Source organism: Anoplolepis gracilipes, chromosome 16 (genome assembly GCF_047496725.1).
Source record: "Anoplolepis gracilipes chromosome 16, ASM4749672v1, whole genome shotgun sequence".
NCBI lineage: Eukaryota > Metazoa > Arthropoda > Insecta > Hymenoptera > Formicidae > Anoplolepis > Anoplolepis gracilipes.
In genome coordinates, this window is record NC_132985.1 from 4300001 (window position 1) to 4327190 (window position 27190).

Here is a 27190-nt window from a genome sequence, read left to right on the forward strand (position 1 = left end):
CAATAAGAGTGACAGATCAATAGTCTTGGTCGTATTTTTTTCCTCTTTTTTTTTTCTACTATTATCTTCTGGCCATATGCGAACCAAGGAATTGCATAAGCGTATGTAATAGCGCTGCAATTAGGAGAGATATAATGCATAGAACTCAATAGAAACGTATGAAGGAAATTGACGGAAGATAACGATATTATTGGCGTATCATGCTCGAGTAATTCCAGAAGGAGTAATACGCGCATAACGGTATAAGTAATGCGGTTTAAGTAGCGATACTAATTATACGTCTAACAATGACATTATCGATTTTTTTCCGGAGATAGACTGCCTGTTCTTATACGTTAAAGATAGATTTCTATCTTGACATAAAGGCGTTCAAGAGAAGATTGAAATTAGCCGGAAAATCGTATCGCTGTGTATATTTGCATTTTTTATTTATTTATTTATTTTTTTAATATTATATCAAGTACCCGCATATATATCTATATCAAGTTTACGATACACACCGCACTAATGAAGAGTGGTCGTCTTGGTATCTCGCATATAGAATTTGACGCGATTAACCAATCAACATTTCTGGGCACACAGTCAGAGGATGTCGACCGGGCAAGACGGTCATCATGACGGAGGCCGAGGTGCGCGGCCTCTGTCTCAAGTCCCGGGAGATTTTCCTGCAGCAGCCCATCCTGCTGGAGCTGGAAGCACCGCTTAAGATTTGCGGCGACATACACGGTCAGTACACCGATCTTTTGCGGCTGTTCGAATACGGCGGTTTTCCGCCCGAGGCGAACTACTTGTTTCTGGGCGACTACGTTGACCGAGGGAAGCAGTCTCTGGAGACGATATGTTTGCTGTTGGCGTACAAGATCAAGTACCCGGAGAACTTCTTCCTGCTGCGCGGCAATCACGAGTGCGCGAGCATAAACAGGATATATGGCTTTTACGACGAATGCAAGCGGCGGTACAACATCAAGCTCTGGAAGACTTTCACGGATTGTTTCAACTGCTTGCCAATCGCTGCGATCATCGACGAGAAAATCTTCTGCTGCCATGGCGGACTCAGTCCTGATCTACAGGTGATTTAATTAAGTCAACAAACAATTAACAAGTCTATTTATTTGTAAACAAAGATTATAATTAGAGATATGGGCACTAAAGGTGTGTGTGTGTGTATATACATATATATATTTTTTTTTGCTGTTTCAGGGAATGGAACAAATCAGAAGAATTATGCGTCCGACTGATGTACCTGATACCGGTCTCCTCTGTGATCTCTTATGGTCCGATCCTGATAAAGATGTTCAGGTGACATGCAAAGGATATTATAAAAGAGATTATTAAATTAATTTTGGAACGATTATTATATAATGGCTTGTTGTTTTAGGGTTGGGGCGAAAATGACAGAGGTGTCTCGTTTACGTTCGGTCCAGATGTCGTGTCAAAGTTCCTGAATCGTCACGACATGGATCTCATATGCAGAGCGCATCAGGTGGTCGAAGACGGTTACGAATTCTTTGCTAAGCGACAACTCGTCACGCTATTTTCCGCACCCAACTATTGTGGTGAATTCGATAATGCTGGTGGAATGATGAGCGTCGACGAAACGTTAATGTGTAGTTTTCAGGTATATATATTTCCTTGGTCAATCTTTCTGTCGTTAGTATAACTTTAGACTCATCGTATTATATCTTTCATTGTTTGACAGATCTTGAAACCTTCAGAGAAGAAAGCAAAATACCAATATGGAGGAATGAACACAGGTCAAACCGGTAGACCATCTACACCTCAAAGGAATCCAGCAAAAAAGAAATGACAGCCTTCTACCGATCCTACACAACAAACGCGATTATCCTTAATGGAGGCTATCATGCTAGGTAAATCTGCTTTATGCTTGTCAAAGCTTACTTAATCACTCTAGCCGACCACTTATGTGCATTAGTATGAATCTATTTCCCACGATTATCGGGTTAAGAGAGAAAAAGAGAAAAAAAGCTAGAAAAAAAAGAAGTGAAAGGAAAGAAAGAGAGAGAGCGGAAGGAAGTGAAATGTAGGACATTACTCGATGTATTTAAGTTCGCGCAATAATTCGCCGATGATTTAGATGTTATATTTAGCACGCGACATTACCAACATGTATACATGTATGATGCACCCCGGGGTGAATACGATTTAAATACGATGATTTATGGGGCAAAGATATCTTAATTGATTCACACATGGACACATGAGCTTACGAAAAGTTGTTAGTACTTTACGCCTGTCAAGACACTGAGCACCTTGCCTCAGATATAATTAGATCTGATTTTGTCTTTGGTTCTCATATATTTCGGTGAAAGAAAAAAATGTTGAGATATAAAACTAATCTAATTTGATAAAAACATAAAATAAAAGTATGTAAAATTCTTTTTCTTAAAACGAAATCAGAGTTAATTACATAAATTATCCGCAACAAAGTTTTCATTATCATCGTATTTGACGAAGGGTCGCTCTCAAATTTTCGCGGCAATTACATTATTCGGTGATATCTTCCATAAACAGAGTGATTCTTTGTAAAGGTAGCGCTCTTTAAAAAGCATTTTATCATTCTCATTTGTATTTATTGCTTCCACTGTTGATGTTGAGTGTAATTATGAGACTCGCTGTTATTATTATATTATATTATTATTAATATTATTTTTATTTTTTTTAATATTATTTTAATCCTGCTGCTTAGCGCAGCTAATATTTAAATCATCACTTCATAAGAGATGCGCGCGTGTATATAGATAGATATATATATATACATATACATATATATATTTTTTTGACCATTTATCCTTTCTCTTTTAAACCACACGCATTACTCATTAATAAATTTAATTATATCATTATGTGCAGTATTCCAAGCGTGGTAATGACTGTACGTTCCAGAAATATGTCGTAGATGAATTAGATTGTTCAAACAACTTACATACAGAGAGCCAGTATTTTTCAAACAACGCTTCTCTACGCTCTCTCTGATGATTACACCTTTATTCGAGAGATAATAGAAGGGGGATCGCGAATAAAAGAGAAACAAGAACGCGACGCGTTATATATACAAAAAAAAAAGTGTTCAGTGACAGAATCTCACAGTCGCGAACTTTTCGCGCTTATGAGAAAAGCGAATGTATATTTGTTATCAGATTCTGGAAAATTTGTCGCATATCTTTAAAGTGATTACTTGGATCGCGCAAACAGTTTCAATAGTGATGATGTTTTAGACGGATTATTACTTTCTGTTTCGACGAATTGAAATTTTCCGTTGACACGAGATATATCTATATGCTATAGTTATTTAGACGTAGGATATATTCACGTGTTAGGTTCATTAAATTTTTTAACAGAAATGTACGATTACTCGCATTTACAATTAGTCAATTTGGTGCATTTATTTAAACATTTATGATATATACATTTATGTAAATGGCATACCGTCCTTTTTCGTTGTTTACATGTTTTCGATTGTTCACATAACTCTAGATTCGTCGTTGCAGATATCGCCGCAAGTTATTGTTTAGCAAACTGCTAATAATTAGCATGTTAATATTAATTCTGCGCTGTACTCTCCTTCTACAGTCGGCGTTGTATTATCGCTTGCAATTGTTTGTGCGACAAAAAAATACCTGAAAAAACGTGTGTTTTGACAAGGATCACCGAATATGACAAATTGTACCGCAATATGTACAGAGGAATATTATAAATTGTACGTGCACGCAACATTTTTCGAGGAAGGAAATATTGCAATACTATACAGCGGAAGCAGCGATCGATCAAACAGATGTGCGAGGTTCTATCCATATCGGGGATATCTTTCGTAGTAATGTGCGCAATTGTGTCTTCTAGAGATTTAATATTTAATATTTGTTATCAGAGCACACAAAAATACTCGTGAATACAAATATGACGAATGAATTTGTTGTCAAAATTAATGACAAAGCATCGATAAAGCGCGTTTGTCGACAACCCAAATATAGACTGACATAAGAGATCCTGTTGTGCGAACTGTTACGATCGAGAAGGACGATTTGGAAATACGAAATGATCATATATGAAAACCGAGAGCTTACCCCGATCTGAAAGATCAATCAAACGTAATGAGCCTTTCCGTTGACGCTACGATTGGCACTCATATCGTTACTCATTATTTGATTGTTATTTAGCGTTATCGGATATATTGATAGCGATCGAGACAAAAATAATAGTTTATTGTTCAACGTGTGAGAAAGAGAGAAAGAGAGAGAGAGAGAGAGAGAGAGAGAGAGAGAGAGAGAGAGAGAGAAAAGTCGCGATGCAAATTTGTTCTGGAACGCGCCGACGACGAAACCATCATGTCCTTGCCACCTCTTTCCTCCTGCATTCCTCCCCACAAAAAAAAAAAGATAGAAAGGGAGATTAATTATTGTCAAAGGAGCGGTTGTGATCCCTCTCGATATGCGTTTTGTCCGAGATTCATATATTATATACAGATATTATATTTGTAAAGAGTTGGCTGATTGCGTGATTCGACGATGCTTTAAATTAAATAAATAAAAAGAAAGAAGAGAAAGAGAGAGCCACACTCTCTCGTGAGAGGAGTTTGCGACTATCACGAGGGTTGTTACATCGTTCGAATTGCTGACGACGGAACGCGCCATGTAATGGCATCCTAGAGATATAAAACTTTCAGATAATAAACATGCATATTGTTGTACAAACCTTTCTTCCAGTTTATTCTGCAATTCTCTTTCGACTCTTCGAAAAGAAGGTATGCACGAGTAATGTATGAATCTATTGCGTAACGAGAATATCTTTAATCATATCAAGAATGTATAATATTTTTTTTTTTTTAATTCTTAAAAGAATATTAATTTTTTAGTGTCAAAATGTAAAATTTGATAAAAACTTTATTGATTTTTTCATTCGCACATGTTTAAATTTTATGTTATTAATTTGAAAATAATTGCGCAAGATTTTCTACATCTCAATAATTTATAATACATTAAGTCACTTATTTTGATTGCGTTATTTTGTATTTTTATTGTTATATTTTTATGTTCTTCAAATTAATAAAGAATTTTGTTTTTTAAAATCAAACTATGGAGCATAAAGTTTGTCAAAATTAAAATCATAAGGATGTTATAATTAAAATTAGGAATGAAACGAAGTTAAATGAATTGATGCCGTATAATAAAATTTTGGCAGTGTTTATTTTATTTCGTAGACAGATCACGGATGAACAGTACAATAAATCATATAGCGGGAATTGTTAATAAATAAAACTCCGTGGAAACGGTATGTGTACCGTGATATAGAGACGCCAAAATTTTTTCGGGATGTGATGCAAGTTTCTCTTCCTTTTTTTTGGTTTGACTTTTGAATACTTCGAGCATATAATTTTTTTTCGTCTTTTTTTTTATTTCACGCTTTCTCTCGTATGGCGCTGGACAGTCATCAGTAGACGTGAGCTGCAAAAAGAGAGACGTGTTGATTAAACACGAAGCGGTAATTTTTCACGCTCTTATGGAAAAATATTTCAAATCAGACAGAGAGAGAGAGAGAAATAAAATATTTGAGACATGATAAAACTTGATAAATCGCGCTCAATATGAAATCGAGATAAGCTGAAAAATTCTTGATTACTTTTCCATAAGAGCTTGACTTCGAGATTCCTGCTGGAGGAAGTATAAACATGAAGAGACTACTGTACGATATTTTTAGAAATGAAAAATTTGACATTTAAATCTTTCACATTTACAATTAATCTAATTTTCACACTTATGAAACTTACGTCCTCCTATAGGAACCTTTTAAACATAATTCAACAAAAAATGACGAAACTATCATACTACTATAACTATATATAGTTAAATATTAGAAAACTCATAAGTCTTTACGCGTCCTCGTTTTATACGGTGTAATGTTTCGATTTATAATATTGGTTAATCATTTGTTTTGGTATACAAGATATCGATAACGAACATAAATATGATATGTTATATGGGGCATTAATGTCAATCTCGTTAGATACGACTTTAAATTTAAGCTATAGTTGACGAAATATAAGATGTAAACCATGCTCTACGCAACTATAAATATATTGCTATTAGCTGACTTATTAGCACATTGAATAGAAATATTACACCGTGAACGAGGTTTTCTCCCCCCAGCACACTCGTCCGGGGGTATTCGTGATATATTCAAGTGTTTCTCACTGGAATCTAAAATATGATGTTGACTGTACAGATTAGTCGACGGAAAAATGAAGAAGGAACAAGTAAGAAGATGATGAGGATATATTCGTAAAATACTACAGACTTGCAAATGTCGTTTACAGGTCATCGAGAGATGACGATTACATGAAAAATTAGGATGATGTTTCGTTAACAAAACCCTTTGGCTACGACGCTTCTGGCTGGACTGTCACTTCTGTCTTCGAGGACAGCCTTGAAAAACGGCTCGCGTCTAAACATTGATGTCTAAGCAATGAATATATTTGAGATGAATATACTATCAGGTTTGCTAATAATCGCGATATGCTGACTTTAACGCTAGAAGGTATGAAAAATTTTTACCTTTTTATTTTACATAATTTTAAGATAATTACATTTTTAAATGTTAGTAAAACATTATAGATATATTAATAAAGTAAAATATCTCTCTGTCTTTCATCTTTATTCATAGCATGTAGACTTTAAATTTTACAAGGAAAAGATAAAATTTCCAACTATTTGTAAAACTTGTGCTACCATTTGTAAAATGTATGTCTTAATGAATAAACTTTAATCCTTCTAGTGTTAACCAGTAAATGGCGAATGTGTATCAAGCAGCAATCGTAGTTTGCAGAATGGAATGTTTTTTAATCACTGTTGCAAACAATTATTCCACGACGGGGACAGACAAATATCGTCGGGCACGTACCGCGTGTTCGAGGGAGATTGTGTCAGCGGCTTCTTGGTGGAGAACGGAGAGTAACGGCTCGGTAATTAATAATTACCGCAAGGATTAAGGAACATTCTTGTAGCGATAATGCAGTCTGGGAAAAACATTTAAAGAAACAAAAACAACCAAGTTAATACACGAGTACGTATGATCGGAGTACATCGAGGGAAGAGAGAAACGGATCTCCTGATAAGAATATCGATGTTGTAAATTATATTTTTGGAACACCGAGGATACACGTGGTAGCCTAAGGGTTAAGAGACCCGGAGTCTCTCTCACTCAAACAGCTGTCGTGGACATAATAAGTCGATTACGATGTATATATACACGTTGTATGATCACTCATCTGTTATAATATCTACTTGCATGTTAATGGCGAGTATAATATAGCTTTAATATGGCGCAAACGAAGGATCGGTTCTCTTTTCTCGGAATGAATCGTGATGCGCCACCACGGCTATCCTTGCCGACTGATTGTGTGATTACTGATCGGTTTGACTTATTAAACGAGTAAATGGGGTGCGAGGGACTGAACACTTCGGCCACTTTAATCTCTTATCGCTCACTTTTTTTCGCTTAATGCGTGGTACGTTTATTATACCACGGGCTGGTAAAGTGAAATCGTGGAACTGGCTGCGAATAATAGTAGTATAACTCTCCTGAAAAATGATAGACATTTGTTTGCTGTAGCATCGATCTCATTATATTAAATCTGCATCGAGTACTTTCAATTTCAAGTTGATAGAATCTGTCGTAAATTGACATCACGTGTTCTTTGGTGAAATCTTAAATAGTTATAGAAATCGAAAAGGCGTCTAAGAGAATCTGAAAGATATCTGGTAACGTTAAAACGCCTTTTAGATATCTTTTTTTGATGTGTGTTATTCAGTCTGTAAGAGAATTGTGTAATGCTTGTGTATGTATTCTTTCAGTATAAAACAAAAAGCAACTGTTTGCCCACTGAGACAGCAACGTGAATAGCATTTCCGTAATTTGTTAAAAAATGTGGAACGTGCTCAAAAAGTTAAGCTGACCCAAAATGTCGATTTCGCCAGCTTGGCACCAGGTGTTCTCTCAATTTCGCAGCTCGGCGAAGCTGAGGCATGCTGCGTCAAAATTAGCAACAACAACACCGAGGTGCCAAATATCTCTGTACGTCCGCGACAATTTATATTTTCGATCGAGGTGACAAGCGAATAGGATATTCCAACCCGTTTTTGACGTCGCAACTGGCAATGATGTTTATCACTTAATTAGCGTTCGAATCAGCCAACCTAATATTTTCGAATCTTTAAATATCAACCTTTAAATATATCAATCATGCGATGCAACTGTCGCATAATAATTTTTCTTTAATTTTTATAAATCTTAAATTTGATTATATGTCATGTTTTAACTTTTGGAAGAAAATTTGTGATGGATTCTTTTAATCTGATCAAGTAAAAATTTTTCGCCAGTAGAGACATATTCCTGAATATTTCATGGGACGTTGACAGGGATAAAAAATTACCAAAATCCGCGTACCACCACTGGTCTAGTCTATTGGTAAAAAGGTAGACGGCTGTATAACTTCCAAAAACTCACACATGTTTTGAAAATGAACGGAAATGAAAAATATTTCTCATGTGAAAAATCTCTCAGCTTTCGTAAGACTCAACCTGTATTTAAATAATGTATGTTAAGTGCGTGTAAAAAAATACATGTTACTCTAGACTACTATATCTCATAATTTTTTATCTATTCTTTATAGAAAATACTCAAAATTTCTGAAATTTTGTAAGTTTCAAAGATTTATAAAATTATAGAAATGGCTCTCTCATTTGCATCTTGTACAGTATGAATTATTTCTAAATTTTTTGCACATTTATGCAGTGCTTCTAATATAATTTTTTTTAATCTTTCAATAGTAGTCTAGATTTAAATTTGCGATTACGAATATCTAATTAAAAAATAATAATAATCGCAAATATAATTACTGACTACAGATTTCATTAACAAATTTTTTTTTATAAAAACATAATTTGTTTAGATATTTAAAAATATTGTCTGCATTAATTTTTTTAATATTTAATTTGAAATTGCAAGATTTAGGACGTTTTCCAATAAGTCAATATATCTCTTAATAATATCTATAGTCAGTCTTCAGCGACCAATGCCACCAAACGTCACATAAATTTTCGTAATCGCTTATTACAGAGAACATAAATTTTCACGTTTGAGATGAAACTGTCACATTAAGATTTGCCACTACATTAGTATCAATCTATTATCTGTTTAGTAATCTCAACAACATTGTGCGTTGGCATCGATCTCTGCTCGTCGTGGAAAAGAAGAATGGGCCGGAAGGCCATGGTGCATACACATACCGAAGGGCCTGATGGGATGTCGGCTCCACAAGAAATTACGTTTAATTGGACTGAGGTAGCTGTCCCTCAGATAGAACGGTGTGCGATACTGAGCATAGCTCGGAATATAGGGCGCGTAACTCGGGTACCACCATGGGTCCCGGGTGAATGCAGTGACGGGCGCCATCGGTGACGGTTCCAGGAGCTCGAAGAACGGCTTCTTGCGCAGCAGGACAGACGGACGCGGCAGTAAGTAGTCGTCGTCCACGAGATTACCTGCGCGCGAGACGATTTTAATTCGGATCGATCGAGAACTGGTTTGCAGATGATCGTCGAGAGCTACCGAGAGGCAAGGTAGGGGTGTATATTATTTATAAATAAATACTATGTTATATAAGGCCGTTTACACAGGCAGCTGTAAATTGCCCTTGAGACCTCTCTTGTATGAGCTAGAACGAAATATTATTAGCAGCGATTGTTTAGCAGATGCTATCTTTACGAGATGCTGAAGCTGCTAGAATGAGGTAATTTCTTCATTTATAAGATTCGTTTTAATGGATGATATTTAAATGCGTTATGTGCGAGAGTTATAGTGAAAATTAATAAAAAATGTTTATAATTTCAAATTGTATATTTTCTACAATCCATCTTAATTATTAAAACAATTTAATTTTTAATCGTATCGTATCACGATATTAGAATAAAATTGTTAATATTATTTAATTAAATATCATTCATTTGATTGAATTCATATATTCGAATTTTTTGGTCATTATTGGAATGCCGAACTCTATTAAATTGAATTAGTTTGTATTATTATATTGAAAATCAGTAAATAATGATAATCTAAATAATCATTGCAAATTAATGAAATCTCACAATCAGTTAAAAGAATCAGTAGTAATGGTTAGTGTCAGTGGCTATTTAAATTAGTAGTAATTTTAAAATCATCTCATCTTATTATATATATATAAAGATGAGTTTATAGCAATATACTTTAAAAAATATCTAAATTTAATAAAAAAGCTTTATTCATTTTTTATAGGCTTATATTAAGAATAAAAAAATATAAATATGTATTTAAAAAATATAATATGTATATAATTCTATGTCTAAGATTTATATGTATAAATCTTGTGTCTGCTTTAATAAGTGAGACATTTTCACTGATTCAATTTAAAAGAAGCAGGTACGAGACGAATCGTATAAACGTTGGACCTTTTTAATATACTGTGTATTTTAATATTTGTCATTATCAACCATGTAAATTCATAATTTATTAAAATGCATATAAAACGCAATTTATTCTATCGCGAACAGGTAAAATTTATTCATTATCACGGATATTTTTAATTTATATCATATCTCATATTTAATTCACTTACGTTAATAAGAAAACCAATAATTGTCTTATAAAACGCGAACACATATTAACTATTATTCATAAAATTTAAATAATGCGCGAAGAGGAGTGACAAGTATAACATGAAGCTGGCTTTGAAAATGCAATTTTCAAAACTCCCTCGGTCATCCGGCACTCATTTAGTGCGGAGGACCACTGGACGCGAGACGTGGTGGGATGCGAGAGGACCAAAGTTTCGATTAAAGAAGTATTTCTTTCGCATTATTTTGCCCTCGTAGTATAATAAAGTGCGCGACGCGTTATTATAAATCGAAAGTGCGATAAAGAATGTCGCGGAACCGTAATATTTCAATGATTAACGCGTCCGTCGTAACTAACCTTGTTGTCGCGGAAAAGCGAGGGAACGCGGATCAGCTGCACCGAAGGAGGGAAAGAGAAAGAGGACGCTAGGCAGACACGACGGAGCTTGTGAGTAATTTATTATTTATATTTATATTTTAATTAATTATTTATTATTTATGTATTATTATTAATTTATTATTTATATTTAATTACGTCATTTATTATTTATTGCGATACCTTAATAAAATTATAATATCTTTAAAGAACGATATATAACATATATAATGCATAAATGAGCGGATAAAGTTATGTTTGAATTTGCATCAGGCAATGAATATTGTATATGCTTTTTTTTACTCACCGTGAATGTCGAACAATCGTTTCACACTGAGTGGTGGGCTTAAATGACGAGCCAAAAGCGGAGATTTGCTTGGATAGAGCTTGTCGATGTCCGCCAACCGGTTCAGATGATCGTTCCAAGCTTTCTCAGCATCGAATGGTTTCGCTGTATCGTGTAATTTTATCGTTAGTAGAAATAAAAGCAGAAATTGGTCGATTTACTTTGCCCATTTTTCTTGACGAACGTGTTGCGAACACTTTTTCCAATAGATTTAAATACTCTTTTTAAATAAAATATACTTTTGAATAGTTTAAATAATTTACTTTACTTAAATAATCTTGTATGTATATGAAAAACATACAAAAAATCTCTGAATAATTTTATATGTATAATTATCTAAATAATTGTATTGTATAAAATTACTATAAATATGGAAAAAATCAAATTTAATTTCTCTTTGTTTATTAACTTTTAAATTGAGCTTGAATTCTATATTTATAAATTGATGCATTCGCTACGTTTCGTCAAGAATAGGAATAAATAAATAAATAAATATAAATTGATCGACTATTATAACGTCGAGAATCCGTGAATGCTCGTATGATTTTGGCTTTTAGAATGCGAGTATTAAATTTGACGAATTAATATATTGGTCGATGAGTGGACATAACGAAAAGTATATCTCGGCCTTCTCGTCGTTACATTTCTTAATAGGAATGACAAGCGCACAAAGGAATAATGCTTGAATTAATTTTATGAATTTATTAAAATAAATTAAAGCCAATCGAAAATTGAGCAAATATATTATAATTGCTTTAACTTTTTTATATGTTTTACTCAATTATATTATTTATTAATTACTGTATTTATAGTGTAATATATATAATAAAATATTTTTTTACTTTATGTAGTTCCTTTTTGCGCTCAACAAACTATATTAAAAATAAAAAATATGTTAAAAGTAAAATACATTAAAAATAAAAAACGCGATTTAATTAGAAGATATCTTTGGCTTAAAAACATTTATATATTGTTTTCTTCTTTTTTTTAATTAAAAAGAAAATCAATATTTGCGTAACACTTTCCGATACTCGATAAAAAATTTAATATAGTCTTAATTTAATAAGTATAATTTATTAATAGTCTTTTATAATTATTCAATTACTAATTTGCAATCAATCTTTCTGGTAAGTAACTTTTACATCAGTTCTTAATAACACGTCGAATTGATTGAATGTTTTTTATGGCCCAAATTTGCCGAATTGATCTTTGCTTTGCGCTCCATTTTCTCTTTCTTTTAGTATTTCAGCGCGAAAGCAGTTTTGTTCTTAATTACTTTTTAGCAGTATTTGCTTTCGTAATAATAATCGCTTTATACGAAGCACATATAGATCATGCACAAAACAGCATGCTTTATTAATATATTTTTTTAAACAAATCGGGAAACTATTTGACAAGTTATAAATATATGCTTTACAAATATTACAAATATATTATTTAATTTATAAGAGTTTGGTAAAAATTATGCAAGTTATACGAGTGTACGATTCTTGTTATTTCCGCGTTTAATTAGCGAATGACGGCTCTTTAAAATATAATTAGGGAGGTTCGTCGAAACTTTGAGTTGCAGTACATCAACTAGACGAGCTAATTTCAAACTCTCGCTTAAAGTTACAATTCAGTTTGTTCATGGCAAGTACAGGAAGTTAAAAAGTACTAGGGTTCTGTCCCTGTGTTTTATATTCTTTGTAAGCCGTGCGCGTTTACTAAAATTATCAAATATTTTTCTTTCTATCATAACAAATTTCTAGACGAAAGCTGGCATAAACTGGCGCTACACACGAGCATGTGTGTAAAAAATAAAAGAAAAATCAGAGCTGTCACAAAAAAAAAAACATGACGTTACGTAAAGTGAAAAAAGCATACTAACCTGATGGAAAAAAGCTGCTTCAAAAAGTCGGTGATGAAAAAAGCTGCGGCGGTTCGTGTTGTCAAAAAAACGGCTCGGTTATCAAAATTTGTAACGAAAAAAAAAAAATTAGAGAGATAATGATCTGCCCTACTAAAATGCGACTCATGTACCTGATTTTACCCTGATTGTACCCTATTTTTGAAACTAGTGAAAGCTCGGCACTATCACAAATTATCAATTTTATAAAGCTCAACCGATTTCATTGTATGTACTTTATACTCTACCTCGTTGTCACTAAATATTAGCTTTGAAATTGCGTATGGATTTTTTAATTTTTTAATTCTTCATTTAAATTAAATATTTGTGTTGATTATTTAATAATATTTGTGTAATCTTTCCTCGCTAAAATAACTGTATTTGATCTATTGATATTTTTTATTCAATTATTTGCAATTACGATTGCATAATTTTCCTAAATTTCAAATTAGTGACATTTTATATTAATTACTATTTTTCTGCTTTTTATCATAAATCGCACGATTAATTTATCACACCGTTTAAGCATCTCTTAAACGTGAATAAGTTGCATAAAATCCAATGCGTAATCTGATGTAAACTATATACAATAATTACGGCAATCCTGTATGTACGTTGCGGCGATCCGTGTACGTCCGTGTAATCATCATAAATTAGCAATCGTTAATTATTATGCAGTTCCAATCGAAAGAATTACATTTAAAGGCGGATCGCTTAAAAGCTAGAAACGGGTTTTTGGGGAGGGAGGGATTCAAATTAACCAAAAAAATACATGCCATATCCTGAAAAAGATAGAAATTTTTGGATCTGGTTGTAATTAATTGCACGTTAATTTGTCCATTGTTAGTAAATATTACGCGTGCATGTATTATTGCCGATTAGAGCGTGTATTAAAAAGGACTTTCGATTTTTCTCGGCATCGCCTTGAATCTCTCGTATATTTATAATTTTATTTCATTGAGTTGTAAAAGAAGAGATTGTTTATAATTTATTATAGACATATGTATGTATATATTTACAAAGAGAATTTTTGTGTTTTGTGAATTGCATTACAATTGTAAATGTATTTTTGTGTATATATATTTGCATTATTTTTTACTTCATTTGCACGATATATATGGCATAAATATATATTTGTATTAACAAAAAAAAAAGTTGTTTGAGAAGACAGGCGACATTGTAGTGTCTGAAAAATCGGAAGCACGAATTAGAACGCGCAAGCGTCGAGAGAAAATTTCCAGCTTTTTCAAGTTTTGGCGGCCGTGTTCTATTTCAATTTATTATTTTTCTTTTAAAATTTTCGAAAAGGAGAATTTTTTCTTCCGCATGATTCTTTTTCGCCAGCTTTGTTCACGTACGCATAGTCCATACATGTCTGATTTCCTTCCAGTAGAGCTATCATACGGTCACATCATACATTCTATGCCAATACATGCAGATCCCTTTTGTTTTCATAATTATTTACTAATTTGTTATGCGCTTGTGTGTATAATCGTGGTCTAAAGTAGCGTCTATGACGACCGAAAAAACCAGTCTTTCCATTGTTCTATCCCTTTCGAGTCGCTTTTTTTATATCTCTCTTTCGGCTCATTGACTTTTCTCAAGCTGTGACCTCCACCTCAGCTGCAAGAGTTAAGGATTTCTAAATAGTATGTGCCCGCATTATGTCCCTGTGATTGTCTCGTATCAAAAATTGCAAAATAGAACGCGAAAGTTTAAAAACAAATATTTTTTTATGACTTCCTCGACCTGTATTCCATAGCTCTATTTTCAAACAAAATTTTAAAACAAAAAAGAAATATTATATAGTATATATATTTTTATTATACTTAAAATTAGCTGCTTTTATTATAAACACAGGTATATTTTTTTCGATGGTCATTAATAATAAAATATTAAATATATTCCAGACAATATTAAAATAAATTTATTTTTCTAAATTTCGCACATTATATTATATGATGTATTATTATTTCATACATTTTATCAGCCTGGAAAAGATGAAAAATATATTATGTGAAACATACTTATGGTAAAAAAAATGTTTAACAAAAAGTTAATTCATGATGCATCTTATTAGATCTTGTTTCTAAACATTTTAATTTAATATAAAGATAGTAGCATTGCCGTGCTCTCATAAATCGAATTTTCGATTTCAATTCTCGATCGCATTGACTGGTATCAAAATGCTCTTGTAAAGTTTTTTCTTTTCACGAGATTCGTGGGATTTTCTCGATGATTGAAGAAAGATGTGTTGATTTTATTCAGGATTGCGAAATGTATCGTGTTTGTATTAATAAGCGGGTAACATTCCGTAAGTAATAAATTACGATGTGTTGTATAGGTGTAAACCGGTGTGTGTGTGTGTGTGTAACTTTATTGTTATATGCACAAAATCTTCTATACAAAATTATGTTATTCTATATGTGTTTTTTGAAATATGTAATTTAATATGTATTTATTAATATTTAATTTGATATTATGTAATATAATATATATTTAATTTAAATATTAAACTCTCAATATCCAAATTATCATGTAAATAAAATATAAATAATCAATGATAAAAAATATGCAAAAATACATTTATAATAATGAAAGAAGATAAAATTACTCAAACATTCCTGTTAAACATTCGCGTTAATTTCTTTTTCTACATTCTATGTTACAATAATTAATCTGTTCGGTAGTTTGATATTTAATAATTCAAGTTTAATTATAAAATCGTACAAAAAATTGTCGAAAAAATCGTGGCGTTGTATTTTAAAAGAAAGCATTACGATAGCGATTGCAAAAATGTGATATGCGAATCTACTTCAAACACTAAGCGATCACTCACTTGCTACACCTACGGATAAAAGAGCCTATGTGTATGTAAAGTATAATATATTATAATAAGTATGAGGGTATATATTCTAAAAGCGAGATTAAATTGAAGGAGGATGCATTAGTCGATATTAGTTGATCGTCTTTCGTAAGCAATGATGTCGTGCTCGGGAGGTGAGCACGATTCGCTCTTTGGTCTCCCACTTTCGGGAGATCTGTTGGCGTCTAAGGTCGCTCAAATCGATGATGCGATTCAGTATTAGCCACTTGTTGGGTCTAGCGCCTGAAAATCAGAAATCAAAAACCTCTGCTCAACGGCATGCGGAATCGCGTATAGTTGAACGAATCGGCAATGATACCCCATTTCGATGACTTTGAACCGTTACTGGACGTATACGGCGAGCTAGGAAATGCTTTCTCTCTAGAGACGAGATCACAGGACGACATCTCGGGCACGACACGTGTTATCCACGTGTGATCCATGAATGACGGAACGACGGTGAACGATGATCCGTGATGCCTCGATTTAACGATAGAGATGATATTAATAATGGTCGAATCACTTGTAACTTATTGAGATTAAATGGTTAATCAGATCATTAGAAATGAGAAAACTTTATATATTATAATGGAAATATATATATTTTAAATTTATTTCTGATCATAATTAATAATGAAAATTCTTTATCTTTAAAATTGATATTTTTTAATGCTTTTTATTTTTAACGTGAAGGTAGATTATATATATTTACGAGTTGTGATTTAAAATTTATCAAATTAGGATATTAAAGTGATAACGAAGTAATGTTAATTCAGCGCGTAGACGAACTTGAGGCGGTTTTGTAATATTTGTCATAATTATTATTACATATCAAAATCGCGCTATAATTTTGATACATGTAAAGAGAAGGAATATCCAATTAAATGTTTCGTTAAAATGGTTACAAACTCTTTTAATTATATGACGGATTAGATTTTCATAAATCTACAAAATGTCTTGTCAACGCGTCGATTTTGAGTCCAGTCTCGATCAATAATCAATTAGGAATTAAAAACAGGGATATATGACTTTAAGTGGAACATCGCGAGACAAAAAAGTCTTCAGAGATATTGAAACATATTGTACATATATTTATACGTACGTATAGATATGCATGTGTTCTCATATATATATATATATATATATATATATATATATATATATATATATATATATAACGATATAGTATGTATATAAGTCTAATAACTTATAGATACAAAGAGATGCGTAAAGTAATTAGTATTACACATGGTATGTGACGTATGAAGGTATATATAGACATGATTATTTTGATTATTATTATTGTGATTTACAATGAAACTAAACAAACGAACCGTTTGACACGTACGTTCAAGAAGTGCATACGCATTTTACACGTCAGGGGAGCGGCACTTGGTGTATAGTGTAAAATCGGGGCCGCGGACGAAGGGGACGGGGGTGAGGAGGTTTGACAAGTCCTTTTTTTTTTTTTACGGTTGTCTCTTTCTGTTTGTCTCTTCGGTTAAGTGTGCAGGCAAGGTGGAGGGCAAATATGTGGTGTACGGTACCTCTCCGGAAAGGCGTTTCTGGCTTCTGAGAAAGGCCCGGAAGGTCGCGTGCGTGCACATGCGTAAGATGCGACACTGTCTTTCTCTCAAGAATGACGATTGTTCGTTTGTCTCTTTTCTTTAAGAACACCGGCCAGAAGCCAAAAGCACCGGGTTGTTATTATACATCGAGAACTTAATCTAGGAAGGTCCACGAGAACACGTGTAGTTATCTGTAGTTAACATATTTCGGTACGATATACGGTTTGGTGATTTCTGTGATCCATTCTGCGCGTTCATGCTTTTCTTTTACTCCCGTCACCCGGTTATACTCTCGTCTATTCCGTTCATTCTCTATTTTTTTTTATTTGTCGCGTAGTCCTTCTTTCCCATTTTTTCTCACTTCCTCTCGCACTCTCTCACACTCCCTCTCTCGCTCTCGTTCGATATCGAGGTATTATAAGAGTTTTCGTTTCGTTTCGGGCTTTCGATTGCTTTCTCTAAGACGCCGTTTACTCTCTTTTCTTTCGTTCACAGTTCTTTAGTACGTACCGGGGGTGAAGCGTTCTACGGGTTTGTACTGATGGGGATACAGCTGCCTCGGCGAATAACCGTAGATCTCACGATGCACGGGTAGATACCTGACAAAGAGAGAAAAAAGATATAATCATGTTAAAATTATATTTCGTACAATAGCTAAAAATATGGCATATCATGAATAGCCTGATTTACAAATTTTTAATATTTAACAAATATGTTTGAAGATTTTTAAAATATTTTAGGAATTATATACATGAATGAAGTATTTTGCTACGACATAAGGAATATTATAACTAAAAAGTAAGAGTGAAATTTTATCAAGTAAACCGACCCAAATTTATATTTAGATCTTTGTATTTTTTGAATCTCTGCCAAGAGAACCGATATATCAGAGATATGTCAAAAATACATTTATTATACAACATGATTGTTTAAAAAATACGTACGGTTCTTTCTCTGATATCTTATTCTGCTCTATAACTTTTTATTTGTACATGCTTTTTTTTTAATTCGTGGACTATTTTATATACGCGATTATATCTAATGACGATAAATGAAAAAGGGGGGAAAATAGGCATACACACCTGTATCCGGGAACATTAATACGGTCGGCTGCGTGAATCGGGTTTTCGAAGATTGATTTTCCAAACGGCCACGAGGCGGATTGCAGCTCAGGAAAATCCGAGCGGAAAATGCTGCGGGGCCTGTGAGTGTGCTCGGGAGCTCTGATGTCGTCAGTGCCTGTTTTCATTTTATTTGTCATTAAAAAATACTAAGACTCTCTCTTTCTCTCTCTGACATTACTTATAAATTGAACAAAGTACAGAGTTTTATAATATAATAAAATATCAGTTTCTGAAAAGTATATGTGCATTTTAAAATTGTCCGACAAAAATAAAAAATGTATTCGTGTATTTTTGAAGCTTTTTATTTAAAAAAGATGAATTTTTCTTTAAAATTAAGTATTCATGGAAATTACGGTTATAAATTTATACATACATTTTCCAAAAAAAAGATATGCTTTAAAAGAACTTTAGCTTATCAGTGTGGAAATATTTAGACAGTTTATTTTACAAGGATTATTCTATGCAATTAACACAAATGCAGGATGTACAAATGTTGAAAATTCAAAGATAATATCACAAATAATGTGCACGTCTTACCTTTCAGGGCCCGTACATAACTCTGCCAAAATTTCGCCTTCCTTGTGATGGGCTCATTGCGCCCGATCATATCGAGATTGCTTTTGAATCGCGCGTCCATTTTGCCACTCTACTGAACTGCTAACCACGCTCGTTCGCTGTAGCATAAAAGAAAAAAAAGAAATAAACAGACAGTCAAATAAGTATGTCATATTTTTTCTTCACCTGTCAGATTTATAAATCGTAATGACAGAAATGAGTTTATTGAGTTTTTAATCTCTTGACGCTTCGTAGAAACTGCTCTTCTTCGCATGAAAAATTGCCATACACATAGGAGAAGATTGTCAAAAGGCAAAGTTAAAAAACATGTAATGTATCTTAAATTATCTAAAATTATCAGGCTTTTTATATCATAGATTCTTTTTGCAATTTGGATGTAATCTATTAATAAAATGTAAATAACGCTTTAACTATTTTTATTTAAAGTTATTTAAACAGCTTTTTTATTTTAATTTGAGTTTTTAATTATGGTAATATTGAAAATATTGAAAAATGTAGTTTAATTAAATTTTTGTTACGAAAAATTAATTTAAAAAACTTTCAAGATAAAATGTGAACATGTAAATATAGATTTTTGTTTAAGAATTTATATCAACACTAAAATTTTCTACAATCTTTTACGTATGTGTACGGCATTTTAATTAGTGATTTACGAGTTGAGGGAATAAAAAAATACGATTAGACATACAGAAGAATATATTAAGAAATGAAAAAAACCATGCAAAAGAAAGTCCTCTGTCAGAAGAGTTCTTTGACTCTTTTATTTGTTTTGAACAAGATAAGAATGAATTAATTTATGAATTTACTTTGCAAATCCAACTGAAAGTAGAACTTTTAGACAATCTTGCAATATATTATATACAAAATTCCAATGGTTTGAGGCGATTGCACAAGCCACCTTAAATTTAACGATCTACGTAGGTGTGGCTGTGCTTTTTTAACCTTGCTACGGTAAACTATGCGCCATTTCCGCAATCTATTATCATGACGCAGTCGTTTTCTTTATTTATGCGCGATATAACCAATCTTGACGTATTTTATATATCTAGTTTGATAATTTTCTGACTTCAAAAAAACTGTCATTCTTAGTATTTTTTTTGCGAATAATTACATGTTTAATGAGATTAAATGGAAATATAAAAACTAAAGAGATTTAGTGAAAATTTAAATCTAAACTTTCGTTTTTTACATAAACATAAAATATTCTAACATTTTTTTTAAAGTTATTGTAATGCTCTATCGTTTTTTTTTTTTTTTTTTTTTTTTTTTAAATAGGATTAACGGTATTTTTAAGTCCGATTTATAATTCGAAAATTATTGTCACATAATGGTGTCCCGTTTTCGATCGCGTGCAAAAACAGAATTAGTTCATAGCGTCTCTTGCAATCATAGTCTGTAGCATAAAACGGGAGCGACGTTTTTCTTTTTGTTGACGCAACGGATGCCGCTAATTTTAGCGTCACGCATACTTCATAGTCGCCCTGGATCGCTCGAGCATTTTCGTAGATATTCCCGTTTCATTCTGAGCGGGAAGACTGAAGGTCGTGAAAATGAAGAGAAAATAAGATTGCTTCGCGTTGATCTTTAAAAGATACATCCAGTTTATTTTTGTATTAAAGGCGTATCAATATGTATACGATATAAACGTATATATCAAATGTATGTACAATATAGTATTAGCACATTTTATTTAACACAGATATCTTAAATTTGCGTTGAGTTTTTTACAAGACGCATTATTATTTTTAATATCTATGTTTATTGCAAGAAAAAGAAGCAATTTGATTTTATATTGAGAGCTTTTTAAAATAATAACAATCAAAACAAAATAATTTTTTTAAGAATATAAATCTTTTAAAATTATGAAAATTAAGTTTAAATTGATTCTTTCAAGTTTTTCCTTAGAAAAAAATAAGTTTAAGTTGTGTTAAACTTAAGGCGCTAAACTCTGACTCGATCTTTGGACATTTATAGAAACCGCGAGGGGAAAAATAGCCGGGTATCTGAACTCTTTTTGCGATTTGTTCTCCAGAGTCTGCACACAATCTCGAGCCGACGAAAAGGAAGGCGCCGCGACGCGACGTGACGCAAGAGTCCCGGATTCGCGGTCGTTATATTTAGACTGCCCGGGCCCCGGTCCGTTTTTAGTTGGTAACAGGTGGAAGCGTCGCGAGAGAGAAGTGCCTCGTGTTCGGAGACAGTATAGCTCCGTGTGTGACTTTGACCGATTTTCGCAAATCCCCATTGGAGGGCTCATGGTATCATCGACGATAATGACCTTCTAAAACCTGTATAACAGTTTTAACGTAAAATCTTGGCCGACGCGTATAAACTCAAATTTATACTTTTATGACATCACGTTTTGTGGATTAAAAGAATTATACGCATCCTAAACAGAACGCGTTTTATATATTGAAAAGAACAATTTTTTAAATATTTTAAATCTCTGAAAAATTATATATTTTCTCTTTAGAAGAAACCTAGATATAAAAAAATTTAAAGGGTCTCTCTATTTCATAATTCGATTTAATAGCATTCCATCGATCTGAAATCTTGTGAGATACATTAATAATATATTGATTAATTATATACATATATGAAAGATTAACTGGAGAACCGCACGTGTTCGGAATCTTGATTCGCTTGGATCTATTTCCACTAGATCGCATCACGATTCTGCGAGTATGTGCGTCCAAGAATATCTTGACCTTAAAATCGTATGGAAATAAAACCGTGGAAATGGGTTGAATCGCGAGTTCATCTTGACACGCTAACCAATTTGCATGGATTTCTATGGGACATTACGTTGAAACGTACGGATTAGAGAGAGATTTATCGAAAATTTTTGTAAAAACAAGATACTACATGTAATGACAAATAAATTAAATATATAAAGCGAGTAAAAATTGATGAGAAGATTGGAGCGAAGAATCGCATTTTTGTCGCGTGCGTAATACAAATTGGACCGATGATGCAGCGCCGGAAGAAAAGTGAAGGGGAAGGATGTGGGCGTGCGTGGTAGAAGGGGTGGATTACATCCCCATCCGGATGCGTGTGGTAATCTAGATGGCTTCTAAAAATATACATGGCACGGTCAAGCAAATCATCTGGGACGTAGATCCAAAAACTGAAGTACGTCCCGCCGCCTGCACGGCCGATAATTCGCGATGACTCAAAAGTTGGAGTAAAATAGTATTAATCATTGAAATATTTTAATTGAGAGCCTAGTTATACTTTTTATATTTTACAAACCACAGGAATTTTATGAAAACTCTTTAATTCGATAATTAATAATCAAGATCAGATTTCACATCATGTCAAAACAATTATCTTCCATATTTTTTAAATTATATAATATATATTTTTAATATTTTAATATTTAATTTTATATTTTATAAATGAGGACAAATCAGTTTTTAATCATATAAATATTTACATACACATTTATTTTAAAGTGGTATATGAATATTATATGAATAACTTGAATTAATATGTAATATAGCACACGAAATTTTTATTAGAAAAAAACCAACTATCAGGAATATTAAAACAATAATATAAACGTTATTATGTAAAAATAAAATTTAAAATATTTTTTATTATCTCGTTTTGCGATTGCATTACATTTTATTGTATGCAAGACGGAAATTCACGCAAGCGAATGGTTTGCAGCTACGTCATTGCATTACACGCGCCATGAAAGACGCGTGACGCGAGGAATTAAATAATCTGGAGATTTGGCACTCTCTCGCTAACACGTGCGGGGCTTTAATGTTCCTCCGAATGTGCGTTGCAACGGCATTACGGTTTACGACTGCTATGGCACTTCCACCTGTCGTCCTAGCATTCTTGGCTGAAAATCGCCCAGCACCCGCGCCACGCGGCCTCGTAAGACAGCCAAACTTGACATAATGTGGCCGGATTAAATAACGATACATTACATATCCATTAAAATCCACTTTGATTCCAGAATAAGCCTATAAAGCGAATTAATTATATAATTATAATTTAGAAACTGTTGTTAAAAAAAGAAAATTTTTTGTTTTTATATTCCCATCTGATTACAAGCGCTTAATGAAACCGGATCGCAGATTCACGATGCGAAAGCATATGCTTTTGTACATTGATAGTGCGACTGACAGTGTTAGGAAGGGATGTTGAAGACTTGCCAAGCGGGAACGGTCGAACGCGAGTTTTGTTAAAGTGCTCGCTTCTTTAGATTCTAGGGATCGCGTGGCTCGTCCGCTCTAAAAGTTCGCGTGAAATCGCGCGAAGGAAAACTTTCGCGATATTAATGTCGAAAAACTTGATCGGCACCGAGAAGATTACGGCGATGAAACGTGAGAAGCGCGCGGGAAAGTAGTAAGCGTCCGCTCGCGTCAGACGGCACCGTTTAAAATAGGGACACGCGGCGACACCGTGGATTGAGATTATCACACGCGCACGTTTCATTACTTTCTGACCTTGGTTTCACGCACTGTTTACGCTCGTTTCTTTCAAGACTAACGATCATGAGTTATACACGCGAGGTGGCTTGTGGTCGAAAATCCTTTTATTGTATTACGTCATTTCACATAGCATCTGAATTAATAAATACTGGGTGTAATTTTTATCATATTATCGCGCAGAATATTTTTTAGAAATATAAAAAAAATTTACAGAGACTCTCTGATTACGTTCTTTATTTTAATTTATTTTATTTTAATTTTAAATTTAATAAGTAAAAGGAAAAGAGAGTAGATTTTTTATACATACTTTTTTTAAAATGCGCTTTTAGAAATAAAGATAGATTTCATAAGTAAAAACAAAATGATTTATATTATTACATAATCCATTTTTTAAAGAAATAAATTATAATAAAAGTACTATAATAATTTGCAAAATAGAAATTATTTTATAAAAGTAGAAAGTTTATTTTAAGCAAATATTAATATCGTGTTTTGTCAGGATATTCAAATAAATTTAGAGACCATTTTGATTCCACCTTATTTGTTGTGACAGGCTTATTGTTAGATTTAGGGTCGGTTATAATTGTTTACAATAATGTTAAATTTGATCTCGAGGCGGACAGAAAGTAGTAGTGTCCCAATTTGGTCAGACTTGTCGTTTAACTCGACGAGACGTTGGCTAGCACTTGAGATGACGTACTCCATAATATTAGCAAGTCCATCAATCTGGAACGCATTTAGTTACGAGAACTAGATTTCGTAAAGCCCTTATTTTAAATTTTCAATCAAAAAAATGCGCACAAGTACGAATGAGGATACGCAAATAATAGACTGGAATAATAAACTAGAAATTATTGTTTTTTCCTGAATAAATAAATTATTTATTAAATTATTTTTTTTTTTATATATTGGTGATGATTATAACAGTATTTTACAAACACTAAAATGTTTGTTCAATAAGTAAATGAGTTTGTTTTGTTAAAATTTATTTATCAAAATAATTAATATCGCCCATACTCTTTTAGCCACACAAAAACAAAATGTGTATGAGTACGTAAAATTTAAATCGCGACGTTTTCTTTTTAATTGATAGGCAAATTATTTTGAGTATATATATATATATATATATATTATAATATAAAAAAATATAAAATGTGTAATATATATATATATATATATATATAAACCAGTAGAAAGGGAACGGCTATAACAGACGTCGGTCTTGGCGAATCGCGCAGATCCGGCTATTCTCGGTCAACGGTATAAATATACGATCTCGCGCGCGTGCGTAAGCTTACGTAAGCTTTAAACAAAAATCTTTGCCAATTATTATAAACAATTCGCCATTCCGTGAACGATTGGCATAAGCTCGACGATCGTTAGGCACAGTGCGCTCAAATGCTGCGCGAGCCTCAAATTGGTACTGTAATAAAAAGAAAACCTAGACGAACGCATTGCCGGCCATTGCCAAGTCGCTTCCACGAAATTAGAATGCATCGGAGGTGAGATTACGACGATGGGAAGAGCGGGGTCGATAAATTTCCGACATTAACAAGATTCACTTCATTGTATATTCGTCGCGTGCGATGGATCTCAACCTTTTAAGAGAGCTCGAAATAATTTTGTAGTAAATTACATTATTTATTAGGACAATTTTCGTAAATCCTTGTAAATCCTCTCTTCTCATTACTTTCTCCGAAAAAAATTGTGTATATTTGTTGCTTGCAATATTTATTGCTTGTTTATATTTATTGACACTTTTTGATGATTAACACGCAATTCTATCAGCAATATTAAATTAATTTTTATCGTTATTAATAAGGAGGGTAAAATTTTATTCTTGCAGAACTTTATTGAGACCTCGATAAAAAAATAATTACTTAATTAAATTAATAATACCGTTGAATACATGCGTCAAATTACTAACAGTCAGTTATACTCGCGTGTTTTTAATTGTTTATATAAAGCCTTTTAAAAAATTCAAATAATATATTTATAAAAGTATGAAAAATAAATATATAAAATTAAAATAATATATTTCCCAAACGGAGAGGAATAATCTAGTGAATAATCTTTTACATCGCAATAAACTTTATTTAGAATTTTAAAATATAATGAAATTTTATTACAGATAATCAGCGAACATTAAATGACATATATATTATTCAATTAGGCAAGTTTATGTTTTTTTCTCGTCTTACTTGAATGACACCTGCATACTTTCACATATGCAACTGTATTTTAAACATATTTGAGTTTAAACATCAGCTGTCAGAGAGAAACGTCATTTTAAACAACAACGAAAATAGTAACTTGATCACGCAAAGCAAAGATACGTGTTAGATGTGAAAGAGGTCATGATTACTAATAATGCACACGCAAGTATAGTTGACATAGATAAAAATAATAATTATTAATTATTAACAATTATTCATTGATTAAGACTAAAATGTTCAATTTCAAAGATTGTAATTAATAATTATTAATATACAATTTATTTTTATTATCTCTTGCAATAAACTGTGACAGATAATTACATAATTAATGCTCTACAATTTTTTTGTTTACATATATTATTTATCATACATCAGTATTATTACATACATTAGGAATACTAATTGAAATTATCGATTAATCTTCAATCCATGAATATATATTAGTAACATCATTAATTGCACATTCCTTTTATATATACATACACACGCACACACAAAGACATGGTATAAAAGACAAAAGAGTATTAAATCGTTGGTTAACGTATGGTTAACACTCGTTCTGGTTAGTAGAAGAGCAAGTTCCTACTAAATGAAAAATACGTCGCAGCAGAGGAGGACCACGTTCAATTAGGTGTTTCTTTCTTCACTGCCAATCACAGTAGATCGAAGATACGCTCGTTTTAAGGCACGTCGGAAATTCTCGCGATCCCCTCGATCCTCCCTTCGACGCACTCGCGATGGCGCTCACGTCGCCCTTTGGCTACCCCGTTTTCATCCCCTACGTGTTTGCAGCTAAACTTCTCCCCGCGATTCTTTTTCTCTCTCTCTCTCTCTCTCTCTCTCTCTCTCTCATGAAAAAAAGAAAGAGATCCTTCGCGAGTTCCAAACGGTAATTTCGATCGAGAGAGAAAGAGAGAGGGAGAGAAAAAGAAAAAGAAAAAAAAAGAGAGAGATGCAGGCCTTTACCTAAGTATTTCGGCGACCGTTCGGTTCGGGGATTGGACCTTAGACTGGACGGCTGCCGCCAAAAGTGTGGACTAGTATACCGCTGCTGCTATACACGGTGGCGCCGATCTGGCGACGGGTACCAACGATAAGCCACGCGACATTTATGGCACAAC

At 32.9% G+C, this 27190-nt stretch overlaps 2 protein-coding genes across 7 annotated transcripts in view; one reads left to right on the top strand and one right to left on the bottom strand.

Moving 5' to 3' along the window:
• LOC140674704 (serine/threonine-protein phosphatase PP1-beta catalytic subunit) overlaps window positions 1-4709 on the top strand; it is a 9817-nt gene extending 5108 nt beyond the window's left edge. For both annotated transcript variants that reach the window (XM_072908475.1, XM_072908476.1), the window contains 4 exons: window positions 583-1070; window positions 1201-1299; window positions 1379-1618; window positions 1700-4709. In XM_072908475.1, coding sequence (XP_072764576.1) covers window positions 583-1070; window positions 1201-1299; window positions 1379-1618; window positions 1700-1807 — 935 coding nt within the window. In that variant the 3' untranslated portion in view covers window positions 1808-4709. The remainder of the gene's footprint in view (window positions 1-582; window positions 1071-1200; window positions 1300-1378; window positions 1619-1699) is intronic.
• Window positions 4710-5164: 455 nt separating this feature from the next.
• Window positions 5165-27190, bottom strand: Mf (myofilin). Of its 5 annotated transcripts, none has more exons than XR_012048270.1 (8): window positions 27036-27190; window positions 19367-19503; window positions 18788-18944; window positions 18216-18304; window positions 11345-11488; window positions 9300-9554; window positions 6913-7027; window positions 5165-5459 (listed from the first exon to the last, which is right to left on the bottom strand). XR_012048270.1 is itself a non-coding variant. In XM_072908479.1 (8 exons), the coding sequence occupies exons 2-7, from the start codon at window positions 19464-19466 to the stop codon at window positions 7510-7512; spliced, it is 828 nt and encodes a 275-aa protein (XP_072764580.1). In that variant the 5' UTR covers window positions 19467-19503; window positions 27036-27190; the 3' UTR covers window positions 5165-5459; window positions 7500-7509. The 5 variants fall into 5 exon arrangements, 4 of the variants coding, with proteins under 4 accessions (XP_072764580.1, XP_072764582.1, XP_072764583.1 ...); XM_072908479.1 differs by lacking the exon at window positions 6913-7027 and adding an exon at window positions 7500-7592; XM_072908481.1 differs by lacking the exons at window positions 6913-7027; window positions 27036-27190 and adding exons at window positions 7500-7592; window positions 26656-26813.